Source organism: Phaseolus vulgaris, chromosome 8 (assembly GCF_051622355.1).
Source record: "Phaseolus vulgaris cultivar YP4 chromosome 8, ASM5162235v1, whole genome shotgun sequence".
NCBI lineage: Eukaryota > Viridiplantae > Streptophyta > Magnoliopsida > Fabales > Fabaceae > Phaseolus > Phaseolus vulgaris.
The window spans coordinates 1,446,493-1,460,227 of record NC_143505.1 but is presented as its reverse complement, the minus strand read 5'-3'; the positions used below and the strand labels follow the sequence as shown (position 1 = coordinate 1,460,227).

Below are 13,735 nucleotides of genomic sequence, written 5' to 3'. Positions count from 1 at the left end.
TATATGAAAAAAAGTTATATTTGTCATTTTATAAACTAGTGCAAGTTTTATGCAGAAAAATGAAGTTCTAGCAAGTTATCAATATATCATTTATGATAAGAATAATAGGTAGTACTATGGTAGATATTGGTAAAGAAAGTTTTGAGAAATTCCAAGTACTATATGTATGTGTATATATATGTTTGAGTATTTAAATGTTTGTGGTTTTTCTTTGTTTGGGTCTCACTCAATCTTGGACAAACATTCATCCGGCTTTACATGCTCAGAAATCTGCTACGTAGATTAGGCATTTGCTTTTTGTTTTTTCTGCTTTGTGTTTTGTGTGTGGATGAATAATGCTTTTTGAGCTCACACTGTGTGACAAACATGCATGCATTCTTCTCCTCGATCGAGTAAGCAATGGAAGCAGTGTTACGGCTAGAATACTATGGAAGGTATAAATCACAGAACAGTAGACACAACAGCCAACACTCCCTCTGAATCAGAGACACGCCCTGCGACAACAACAGACAAATAAAGCACCCTTCTTCAATTCTTCCACTTTTTCAACCCTTATAAAACCATGCCTCCTCTTACCACTTTTCTCATCAAACACAAACCTCACATTATTGTTTAGTTCCTTCAACAAAAACTTCCATCCAGCACACTACACTTGACAAGAGAGAAGAATGCATTACCAAGTGGAGCCTGCTGCAGCTGCATGGAGTTATCTCATGAGGGTTCGGAGCATGGAAGAGGACCAAATGGAGAGAGTGCTGAGGCTGGCCTCTCAGAGTGCTGTGGTGATTTTCAGTGTGAGTAGCTGTTGCATGTGCCATGCAATGAAGAGGCTCTTCTGTGGCATGGGGGTTAACCCCACTGTTCATGAGCTGGACCAAGACCCCAAAGGGAAAGACATGGAGAGAGCATTGATGAGGCTTCTTGGAAATGGAATCAACTCCTCTTCTGCTGTTGTTCCTGTGGTCTTCATTGGAGGGAAGCTTGTTGGGTCCATGGACAGGGTTTTGGCTTTCCACATCAGTGGCTCCCTTGTCCCTCTTCTCAAACAAGCTGGAGCTTTGTGGCTTTGAAGCTAACCTAGACTAAAACAAAGCACTCTCTTGTCCTAATTTCTTTTTACCAAGACATAACAGTGTTGTTATATCCATATACATGAGATTTTATCAGAATTACTAGCCAACTAGATTGCCTGCAAGGGAACAAGAAAAGTAGGAAAAATTAGCCTCTTATTTTTCTTGATTTGGCTTTTGTAGTTTGTAGTTTGTATAAAGAAGCACATGTATTATGGAAATGAACAAGAAGTTCTTGTGAAACACTATCCTTGACTTCAACTTTTTTATATGTATCTTTGGTATAAATGTAAACTCCTATGACAGAGTATATCCATAACTGTTGCAGTTTTCTAGCGAGTTTTTCAAGTTATGGGAAAAACTAGTTGATAATTTAAGTGCAAGTCACATGAAAATTTGTCTGAGGCCAGAGATACACGACAATTTATCGCCTAGTGTACCTAGATGTTTGCTTTTTGGAGACCATATTCAGTGGAAGAAGTGAAAAGTGTGTCTATAGATGGTCTGATTTTTTATCCATCTAGCTTTGCTTCATTGATGGGAAAAGTTGCAATGCCTGTGAGAAGAACCGAAGAAGAAAAGATAGGTAGAAATATAGAAAGAAAATAACATGAATGTTAAAAAAAGTGATCTAAGAAAGGGTGAAGGTTATGAAATTGTTCTTGTTGGACCAGTAGATGTTTTGATCAGAGGGATGAGTAAAACTGCCCCTACTTTTTTACCATTGCCAAGTTAATGGATATAAATAAAGTGTTTTATAAGCTGATAACATGGCTCAATGAGTAAAAACCTGTTTTATAGTCTTTCTATGATGTTGCATTTAGGTCATTCATTCCATGTCCAGAAATGCCAGTGAGACTTAAACTGGTGTTTGTTTTAACTTCAGAATTTGCTTCCCTGTGTTTTTGTCAATCTCAAAGATATTTGAACATCTTAGTACCATATTTTCATGTATTGTGTCTGAGTCCATAGACCATGTGAATGTACTGTCACAGATATTTGGGGATACTCTTCTATGTTCTCTCATTAGAGCAAACACATCAACTTTGGCCTATTTTTCTGTACTTTGTGCTACTATTTTTGTAGGCTTGCTGTTTCCAGGGATATTCAGTCTCCAATGTATCAGACTCATATCTTAAGCTCGATATGCTTGTCACAAATCACCATGTCATGTCATCTGTGCAAAGCATACTTTTGTATGCTTAAAAAGTTTTATTATTTCTTGATGAAGATCTAATCACCAACACCCTATAAGTGTTTCACTGCAACTTGTTAGATTTAGGTAACCTTTTGTATTCATAATATTATGAGCAAAATTAATAAAAAGATTTGAATAAATTTGTCAGAAAAACAAAGACTAAATAAAAGGCACCTTTTGTGACAGAGTTGGTTTAAATGCACATTATTCATACCCACCATCAATATTTTTCTCTTGTTGGAGGTTAATTTATGAGTATCAAATTAAAGTTTTGATTGTTTCCATGTACTGAGAGAAAACTAAAGAACAGAAAATGTGCAATTTCATTGATGATATTAACATACAGCAGCAATACTGTTTTGTTTTCAAACTAATCTGGAACTGTTGAACTCCTAGAAAATTAAGTATGCTACACACACACCAATACCCTGCTGGTTACTTTTGCTTCAACATCTTTAAACTCCATATAACAGCCACCTTAGGGTAGTAGTAGTATCTTGTTTACAAGTCAACATCTTCAAACTGCATAATTGAATATCATATGGTAAACAACTTCATCAAATGATATGTTTTGATGATAAAGATCTAAAGGCTTAAATCATCAAAAAAAAAAAAAAAGTAAAAAAGTGATATATTGACAACTTGTATCAGTCTATAACTTCATTTCTTGTAATAATGATATATTGACAACCTTTGATTCATGATATGAAGAAATGAGATTATAGATTGGTGCAATTCAATATATATCACTTCTTTAAACCATGTGTGGAGGGTGTTCTAGTTCGAGAGGAGTAGGTGCAGGTGCAACCTTGATGCTACTATTAGCTATATAGATCATGCCAGAACCAGAAAATATGGCAAAGACAACAAAAGCAAAGGAAAATATCAAGAAAAGAGCAATGCCAAATCCTGCCCACAGTACTTCTTCTTGCTGTTTTCGAGCTCTATTTTTCATGGCAGATGCCAATTCCACTATGAAATGGATCATTAGAATGAAGCAGAAACACAGCATGAGTGAACTAAAGAAAAGAGAAAGTACAAGAATGGCCATTTTTTCTCTGCCATTCAACATTTTTTCTGTCTCCACAACAAAACCAATAACAATGAAGGAGGAAAGGGGTGAAGAATTATATATAATATAGATTACAAACTTTTCTATATAACTATATTTAACACAATTGTATTCTTAAAGTCTAAATTTAATTATCATGATGATAAAAATAAAAATAATAATTAAACCTGTGCTTTCAGTGATAAATTACCAGTATAATTTGCATGTAATTTTTAAGAATATTTTTCATGAGCTGCATACTCTGCTGAGTGAAATTTAATGAACTTGATAAGAACAATTCAATTATAAGTATTTTATATTATTTGAAAATATTTTTTGGATAAGTGATGGTGAATTTAATATTAATCATATATATAAAGGTTGGTGTATTCAGATTTTCTTACTATAAACAACTTTTAACTGATATTGAGGGGGCAAGTAATGGTTTACACCAAAGCCTTTTGCAAAAGCTATATAAATATTAAAGAATAATAAAATATATTATGATGGATTTAGACAAGGGGAATATATTAACCAAGTTTTTTATGAGAGAAAAATAAGAGTGGTCTTTTATAAGTGGAATTTAATTTATTCATAAACTAGGTTATACAAAATTTCTTATATAATTTTTAAATGTTGTACAAAAAGTAATTTTAATTTATATAAAATTATATATTTTTACTTTTCTCTCCTTATAAAAAAAATTATTCATGATCCCAAGAATATGCTTGTAGAAATTGTATGTAATGGGTCACTTCAGAAATATAAACCCCAAAATTTTAGGACTGACCTTAATGGCATAGGCATGTGACCTTAACCCATGGCAAAGAATCAGGAAGAGGCTAAAAGAACATGCACTTTAATTTCATTTTTTATTCATTTTTTTAATGTTGAATAAAATTAATATCTACTTGTATATTAACATGCATGAGTGTTTTGTAATGCAATTATGATTAAACACTCCATAAATCTCTCAAAAAATTCAGTAAACAATCTTAAATTTACCAAATAATTTCTGGTTAAAATCACAACATATTACATTCTTCTGTCAAATCTTATTTTTATAATTTGTTTAATCAATAACAATTTGGAAAAAAGGTTAGATTATTTTTCATGACATATTAAATTATTATTATTATTCCATGTTGGTGCAAAGAATCTTCAATGATGACCTGTAAAAACAATCACACAAGTTTTTATCTGTGTAAATATTACAATAAAATTGTTCAAAAACTAAAATTAATTATTATTTGATTACAGACTATTTTATAAAAAAAAAAAACTCTCCAATCTAAATCTAAAGTAGTTTTTATTATTAGTAAAAATTTATAAAATAATTTCTAGATTAAAGTAATTTTTATTATTAGTAAAAATTTATAAAATAATTTCTAGATTAGTATTTAATTATTACCTACCAAGATTTTAGTTACTTATTTAATTATGTTTTAAATTAGTGTTCGTTAATCTTATAGAGATCAATTTAAAATCTAAAATATTAGTCGTTAATTTATATACAAATTTAGAAATCATTTTATAATTTTATTATTAATAATAGAAATCATTTCATATATAAATAATTTTTTAATCTTTAAATTAGTATCAAATTTATTTAATATACTAACTAATTATTTTTTTTCTCTAAATTTAAATTTAGTTATTTCTTTGTAGTGATTTTTGAGAATAGTTTGAGTTGTGAGTGTGTATAGCATGTTTTTGAAGAAAGGTACTTCAAGTCTCTATAATCCATCTGGCAAGTTTCCAAGAATAACAAACTTGCTTAGAACACTAAATTTGTGTGGGGTTTGAGATCAAGAGAATGTTGTTATGTCACAAGAGAGAATCAATGTGGGACTTTGCAATCTGCTCAACCGATGTGGGACTTTGAAAATGATTTTTTTTTTTATATCATACCATTTCCTATAATTATTTGAGCTACCACCAATGTCATGTCTTTAACCACTCGAATTTGCACTACTTAGCATGAAAATAATACATAAAACTAAAAATAAATTATAACAAATATAAATAATACTGTAATACAAAAGGCAATAAAATATGTCTTCCATCACCCTATCATCTTTCTTTCTATTCTACAAATAACATACTGAAACAATTAGAAAAGGAACAATTTGTCGTATAGGTTTTTTCCAAATAACTGTATTACATAATTTATGCAGCTTAATATATTTTTATATACCACATTATTTCATATCTTTTTTAAATTAATTTATGTAATGTTTGGGGTTTATATCACAATATATTAAAATTAAGTTGGCAGGTGGCATGGTTAATTCATTTGGAAAAAAAATTATTCTGAATGAGAGAATAATTTTTTAATGATATTTTTTGTTGTTAGTTTGCTAATAAAATATTAATCTGCGAATTGTTTATCATAATATATCCCGGAGGTGGAAAAGATAAAATAAGAAACAAAATAGAAATCAATTCAATCCCGTACAGTGAACAATAATATTTAAGCAGAATAATAGTACATGCAAGATAGTTTTCTTATAATAACAACTACATAAATATTTTTTATATATTTTTTATTCCAAAAATATATTTCTTTAATATTCTTATTAAATAGAAGGATTTTGTGATTACATTTTAGATTAGATAATACAAAAGTCTTTTATATGAGATTAACTTCTGATAATTTGAAAATTCTTTTTTTCAGATACATGATTAACATCTAGATTACATAGTCTTTTTTGGATATAAGATTAGTTTCCAAGTTATGTAATCCGGTAGAAGTCTTTTTTATGAACTTCTAGATTACATAATCCAAAAGTCTTTTTTGGATATGAGATTAACTTCCTAATTATGTAATTCATACTATGTTTAGAATATATTCAAATTACATAATCAATAGTCTTATCTCAAATCTAAAAAAGACTTTTAAATTCTATAAATTTAAAAAACACTTCTGAATCTGAAAATATCTTCTGAATTATATGGAAATAATACAAAAAGGATAAAAAAGTATTTTCACATTTACCATGAAGTTGACACAAAGAAGGTATGGAGGTGCAAGTCGTCAAAATCGCGGGCCATGTTCTAATTCTTATCCCTTTCTTGAGGTAGAAAAAGTGGAACGTAAAGACCACTGATATTCATGGCAGCTTCATGATTCTTCATCTGTGATACTTTGAGAAGATGAATATGGAAGTAGAGATCAAGCTTCGTCTCCCAGACTCAGCCACTCACCAAAAACTCTCTAACTCACTTGCTCCTTTCCACACCAAAACCTTAATCCAAGAAAACATCTTTTTCGATGGCACAAACAAGGAACTCACTTCTAACCTCGCTGTTCTCCGAATCCGCTTCTACAACCTGGAACACTGCGTCCTCTCCTTGAAGGCCAAGCCGGTGATCTCGGCCGGAATCAGCCGCATGGAGGAACATGAGGAGCCATTTGACCCTGTGCTTGGCCGTGCATGCATTGCTGAGCCATGGAAGCTCTTATCAGTGGATTCTTCCATGGTGCTGAAGAGGGTGAGGGATGAGTACGGTGTTGGAGCAAATGGGGTGGTGTGCTTGGGTGGGTTTAGGAATGTGAGGGCTGTGCATGAATGGGAAGGGTTGAAACTGGAACTGGACGAGACCAACTATGATTTTGGGACCAGCTACGAGTTGGAATGTGAGAGTGCTGACCCAGAGAGACACAAGAAACTGCTCGAGGAGTTTCTTCAAGAAAATGGAATCAGTTATTCTTATTCTAAAGTTTCAAAATTTGCTGTTTTTCAGTCCAGGAAGCTGCCAGAATTATGAGAAGTCTCCTTAGCAATTGTCATTGTTGAATGAGCTGCATTGCTCTTTATTTTGTACAATCCTATTTAGTGTTTACCAAAGAAAAAACGCACTTCTTTTACACTCTTATTTGGTATCTGTTCATAGATGGTAACATGTTCAAGGAGGTAACCCAATACTACGATAAGCATAAGCCATAAGCCCGTGAGTTGTAATATATACAAGTGTTGAAGATAGAGTCAAATCTACATTTGACTACAGGTATATTAACTTAGTGCTGTTTTCTGCACTACAAACTCAAATGCAGTATTTTGTAGGTATAAACATAGGAGCCTGTAAGATATAAAGAAACAGTCCCTGCATTAATTTAGTACTTCAAAATACTGCATTTGAAAGTACTGGAGGAGCAGAAAATATCCTCTGACTGCCCCAAATGTGCCAATAGCAGTGCATCTAACTATATATACCTGGTTTACTAAATAAATTTACATGATTAACTTGCAACGGATGTGACAGTAAGACAATGGAAGCAAACAACAACAAGACATTTCACAAATACCATCCATACATGTAAATAAACATAAGAATCTGTCATCACGAAAACCATCATTTAGTTCAAACCTCATTAGGCAACTCGTGGGCCTATTTACTGTGTTAAGTATAGCCATTAAGTCATGAACAATTTGTCATACTGCTGAATGAAGGGTTCCTCACTAACAACTATAAGGCAATAGGTAATTCAGGTTACATCAGTTTCAGCATGAAGGTGATTGTACACTAGAACATGATAGCTCTTGCAAGAAAATAACAGGAATAAATTGACAATTACGCTCCTCAGAAGTTCCTGAAAACACCCAGAAAATCTTGCGACAAAGTTTATAACTGCATGCCACAGAAATGGAGGGCAGAACTCAACGACCACGCCCACGCCCACGTCCGCGGCCCCTCCCTCGTCCACGGCCCAAAGGTTTCCCTGGAAAAGTAATCAAAATATGCTAACATTAAAACCGGATGAACCCACCAAGAAACAATTAGAATGTACTGAGTATGGATGAAAAATTTGTAGTCAAACTACAGACATTACCAGCAGTTGGCTTCTTTGGTTTGATCTTAGGTGTCTCTTCCACAAGCAAGGTCTCGAGATTTAAGCTGTCAGGAAGGATATAGTATCGAATGTTGTTACCCCTCACACTGAGATGATCCAGAGTCACTGGATTTTTCCCTTTCAGAGTCAGTTTAACTGTTTTCAAATGAGTGTTCATACTGATATCAACACCTGTTGCAAAAGTCCCTGGATCAGTATCTCAAAGTTGTATTTTTGGGCAAAAGACAAGTAATTAATGGTGGAGTTATACTCGGAAGCAGCAAGATATGCTTACTTTAAAGGACTCACTACACCCAAAATTCATAAACTATGTACTTTAAGTTCACTTATTATCTACAAAAGGTGTCCAGGGGAGACTCATATTCATGACATGCCGAATATCACATCCATGTGACAGGATCAAACTCAATAAGATGGGTGTCCAGTAGAAAATTTAATGGAAGAGGATGCATTAATTTAAATCAGACAATAGAAATGTCATGGATTTATGTCACGGGACACTCGTTACTACTTGAAAAAAATTCAAATTCTCTCCTGTCTGAATTGAGGAAGATACCACTATAATCAACTAAAAGCACAAGGGATTCAGCAAGGCTAGTTTAGTAGTTTCACTATCAGGCAAGTTCCTCTAAAATGCAAATTTCAATAATATACAGAGATGCCTGAAAAGAGAAATTTGGGACTGAGAATTATGCTTAGAAGACAGGTGATTGAAGTCTCGAGATTTTCCACAACAGAATCATTTCCCCACAATTATTCGACAAAAACTTAATACAAGAAACAACCATCATCCAAGCCCCCAAAGGCAACCTGTCTCAAACCACTGTAAGAGCTAGAAGGAAATGCAGTTCCTCATGTTATCATCAAACACAACATATCACAGTCTTAACTGTACTCCGAATTTTACCCTCACAATCAATCAACTACTCCGTATATGAAACATAAGTAATTTTGGGAACCAAATTCCCAGTCCCCTCCGCTTACACACTAAGAAAAATCTCCTACCCAACCCAATGAGATGGTCAAGTCAGTACCAGACCGAAAAAAATGCACTAAAATTTTCTTTGTCGTCTAAGTGAATGAACCAAAATCTGAAAAAGTCGAAGGTAGTGAAGTAGAATGCAGGTAGGTGGACAAACATGTTTGAATGAGTACAATCCAATCAGTTATCAATCACCTAAAGAGCAGAGAACCCAAGCAAATAATTAAGTGCCTCACAGTCAAATTAGAAACTAACAAACCCACTGTTCCAATCCAACTCTACTATGTTGTTTGTAAATGGTTCTACACTTCTAGAACACAAGGCAGTTATGAAGTCTACTTCAGCAGTAAAATTAATATATTACTTGTAAATGGTTCTACAATTCTAGTACACTGAAAAAAAAAATCGAGGAAGAAAATAAACCTGTAATGGTTCCATGAACAATAGTGCCATTCTTGAGTTCAATGGACACGGTTTCATTGTTCAACTTCATTAAAAACCTGTTCAAACAGTATTCACGTATAATTAGGCTTTGATCCAAAAAAACGAAAAAAAAAATAGCACACTATAACAGATAAATCCACGAACACAATCAAGCGAGAGAGAGAGAGAAAGAGACCTAACGAGCTTCATGATGAATCGAATTGTATGACTCCGTTTGCTTCTCTATTCTCCTTCTGTGAACCAATATAGAGAGTAAAAAACAACGGTGTGAATTGAGCAAATTGTAATAATAATAATAATGCAGAAACTTAGAAGGTAATAGAATCGATTCAATTCAGAAAAAACACAAGAAGAAATTGACGGAGGAGTTTACGGTGATTACCTTCGGCGGCGGCCACCACAACGGCAGCCAGGGTTTTAGGGCAAAAATTGAAGGGGAGAGAGAGAGAAAGGTGAAGAAGCGGTTCTTTTGTAATGGCTTAAGGGATAATTTTGTGATTTTGAATTTTGAATTTCCAAACAAAATAACAAAAGTGATAATAATATTATAAATTGCAAGAAATTAATTGAAATTAAAAATATATATTTATTTTGGCTTCTATAGATTAATTTGCATGCAACTTTTGGCTCCTTAATTTTCAATGTATTTACTATCTATTTAAAAAGTGTTGCTTGAAATTCACAATTTTTTTTTTAATTTGATTCAAATAATTTATATTTTTTTAGTTATACACATATTACCATTATTAATTTTTCTTATCTATTGAATAAATTCCTAAATAAAAACTTACATTACTCTTGACTAAGGAAAAATAGAAAAGAGGTAGAGAAAAAAAATATAATAAAAGGTTATTTTATAGTAAAAAAAGTTAAATTTTAGTTTTTTTTTGTTTACTTCAATGGTTGATATGTGATTTTGGTTATGTTAAATCAATAATTGGTTGAATACTAAAAGTTATTAACTGATTTTAACTTTATCAATAGCAATAATTATTTAGTCAAGATCTAAAATACTAAGAGTTGTAAAGAGATTAAAAAAAAGAACCTTTCTAATTTAATAATGACGATTAAATTTATTTTATTAAAAATAAGTTATTAATGAACTTCCACTTCGTCAATAAAATAATAAGTTCATCATTTTATGAGAGTTAAAAATATTAAAAAAGGGCAAGAAAAAAAAAATATATCCAAAATGTTTTTAAAATGCAAGCCTGTAGCGACCCATTTATAGTCACCAACAGGTCCAAATGTGAAACCCATAATGTTATTTCTTTTTGTACTTTCATATTTTTCATGCACTCCCAAAGTTTCTAAAAAGACAGAAATACCCCTTTATTTTTTTTCAGTCTGAGTGTCTCCCTTATTTAGAAGCTTGATTTTTGTTTTTAAAGATATCAAACATTTTTTTAAGTCGATAAACTTATTTAAATTACCAATATATAATAGTTTTCTAAGTGTTTACGAAAAAATGAGATTGAATAAGTTATATATATATATATAATTATTTATTTATTTTGATTTTAAAGACAATAACACAATTAACATGTAGTTTAAATTATAAAAATATTAATTGTATTTTTAAGGGGTTCATATAGTATAGTACTGATTCTTTTCATTCGCTCACACTTTTTTTTTTTTCATTTTTTTGTGTTTGAACTTAGGCTTTCAATCAAAAATACATTTGTAAAAGATTTTCACTGAAATGAATATTTGATATTTAAGTATTATTAATGTTATAATAATGATTATGATGTGTTTATTTATACAATTATAATAAAATTTATTATTATTTTTTACATTGTAAAATTATAAAAATTGCATTACCTCATTAATTGTGTATTTATTTTTACCTTATTCGCATATACCAATCAATCAATCTATATTTAATACCAGAATTGTAGGATTATTCAACCTCGCCGATATAATAATTATCAAATTTAGAAGAAAATACCATTAAATTTAAATTTGAATATAATAATAGACATAATAATTTCAATAAAAAACTATTATGCACTATCAATTTGTAATGGAAAAAATAGTTTGAATACAGAAAATATGAATTAAATGAAAGAGGAAGAGCTTTATAATAAAAAAGAAAGTACTGAATTTATTATTTAATAAATCATATAAAAAATTATTATTTCCAAGTTATATTTGGAAGAAAAAAAAACACTAATTATAAATGGACGGCAAAATATTTGCAAGTTATTTAGGAACAAAACGAGAAGTGAAAAAGATGGTAGCCACTTTCACACTCGCGGCGTGGTGCGTGGGGTCGCAACATTATTGAATTTTAACCAAAACAACATCCTCACAAACATTCTTTTCTTTATTATTTTATAATTAATGAATAGTTTTGACTTTAAAATACTGCAATACTATTAATGAAATTTAAAACATATTTATTCTTCTGCTATTTTTTTTTTTTACATTCTTTTGTTTAGAATAATTTACCTATTTTTTTATCAAATTTTGGAGGACTCTTAAGCTGAGATATTCTTCAAATGAGACATTTTTTAAAACCAGTCAAAGACGTAAGTTGGAAGCAAAACTATGATTAAATGTATGAGAAACAAAAAAATGGACGAAGCCAAGGTCACTATTTGTCCCTATTGTTCCTAAAGAAATTGTTGGAAGTAAGAGAAAAAATACACTAATATTTGAAATTATAAGCAATTTTATCTAAATTATTCCAAATTGAAAAACGTGTTTTGGTTTGATAGAGAAGCTTAATAAGTGCCAACTTTGACTTGGTGGCTTATTTTTATGAGAAAAACTATAGTTTTCTTAAAGAATTTTTATGATTAAAATTGTGAATTGTTATTAAGGATGAGTTTTTTTTTTAAGTGGTTTTAATTGAGTACTGCAAATTGTTACACATCAAGTGATAAATTTTATTCCTTGTTTGCATCAACAAATATACGAGTGAGGAGGGACACGAAAAAGAAAAAATGAGTATTTTTTTATTTATTTCGCATAATTGAAGAGAAACCTATGTAAAAGAAGAGGAAGTCATATATAAGTACTTAAAAACTTACGTTTTTATCTTCAATATATAATAAAAAATAATTTAAATAATTTAATTTTATTAAATTTATTCTAAATAAATTGTAAATATCCAAAAAATATTTAATCTATTTATAATAAATAAAAAAATATTAAATATATTTTTAATAAAAAAATAACCTATATACCTAAAAATATAAATATATTTATAATAATAAAAATTATTATTAATATTAATAATATAAATATTAAAATAATAATAATATTTCAAATTAATTTATAAAATAATAATAAAATAATAAATAATCATTTTAAGTTTTTTCATCGTGCCTAATCAATTATGCATGAAAAACTACATAGAATTTAATCAATGTGTGTCCTAAAATAAAAATAATCAAATTATGTTATTCACATGTTCAACATAATCGATTAGGTTTTTTTTTAAATGTAAGACATAATTGATTAGACTCCTAAAAACAGTTAGTAATTAATTATGTTATTTTTTTAAAATAAAGCATAATTGATTATGTTATTTTTTTTTTAAATTTTAAATTTTTGTTTTTTATGATTTTTCCTTTGATTTTTTTTAATTTAATATTGTGTTTGTATTTTTTTAGAAATATTAAAAAATATTTTTTTTCTTATTAATGGGAATTAATAAAATACATTATTTAAAATTATAGGCTATTATTTTAGTAATTTTATTTATATTATATTATTCAAAATTTAATTATAATTATATATTATAGTAATCTAGATTTTGATTTATTAATAAGAATAAAAAATCCATTTAAATATTTAAATTCTAAAATTATAAATAATACAATTCAATTGATATATTATAGTAATTCAAATTTGATTTTATTAATGAGAATTTGAATATTTAAATTCTATAAACAAAAATAATAATATAACTATTTTATTAATGTAATTATTAATTTTTTGTTTTATTAATAAGTATCCATTTTAATAATAAAATTTTAGAATAATTAAGATAAATTTTAATGTTGTGTTACAAATTTTGAGTTAAACTTAATTTAATTTTCTAAAATTAGTTCTCTTAATTTAGATACTTTAGTTTAACCATATTATTTTGAATATAAAATATTTAACATGATATTTGATATAG

The 13,735-nt window shown here is 29.5% G+C and overlaps 3 protein-coding genes and 1 long non-coding RNA gene across 5 annotated transcripts; 2 read left to right on the top strand and 2 right to left on the bottom strand.

Moving 5' to 3' along the window:
* The first annotated feature begins 210 nt into the window (after window positions 1-210).
* Window positions 211-1,190, top strand: LOC137824618 (glutaredoxin-C1). The gene has a single exon (XM_068630284.2). It carries the CDS (start codon window positions 669-671, stop codon window positions 1,068-1,070), a length of 402 nt encoding a protein of 133 aa, XP_068486385.1. The 5' UTR covers window positions 211-668; the 3' UTR covers window positions 1,071-1,190.
* Window positions 1,191-2,568: 1,378 nt separating this feature from the next.
* On the bottom strand, window positions 2,569-3,254 carry LOC150025332 (uncharacterized). Its single transcript, XR_016514498.1, has 2 exons — window positions 3,191-3,254; window positions 2,569-2,790 (listed from the first exon to the last, which is right to left on the bottom strand). It is a non-coding gene; the product is annotated as an uncharacterized LOC150025332 (long non-coding RNA).
* Window positions 3,255-6,358: 3,104 nt separating this feature from the next.
* LOC137824116 (triphosphate tunnel metalloenzyme 3) lies at window positions 6,359-7,190 on the top strand. Its single transcript, XM_068629573.2, has one exon. It carries the CDS (start codon window positions 6,476-6,478, stop codon window positions 7,088-7,090), a length of 615 nt encoding a protein of 204 aa, XP_068485674.1. The 5' UTR covers window positions 6,359-6,475; the 3' UTR covers window positions 7,091-7,190.
* A 426-nt stretch (window positions 7,191-7,616) lies between these two features.
* On the bottom strand, window positions 7,617-10,126 carry LOC137824117 (small nuclear ribonucleoprotein SmD1b). 2 transcript variants are annotated; one of them, XM_068629575.1, is made up of 5 exons: window positions 9,974-10,126; window positions 9,776-9,833; window positions 9,580-9,656; window positions 8,154-8,345; window positions 7,617-8,042 (listed from the first exon to the last, which is right to left on the bottom strand). In XM_068629575.1, exons 2-5 carry the CDS (start codon window positions 9,787-9,789, stop codon window positions 7,981-7,983), a joined length of 345 nt encoding a protein of 114 aa, XP_068485676.1. In that variant the 5' UTR covers window positions 9,790-9,833; window positions 9,974-10,126; the 3' UTR covers window positions 7,617-7,980. The 2 variants fall into 2 exon arrangements, with proteins under 2 accessions (XP_068485676.1, XP_068485675.1); XM_068629574.2 differs by having other exon boundaries at window positions 9,983-10,121.
* Between the last annotated feature and the right edge of the window lie 3,609 nt (window positions 10,127-13,735).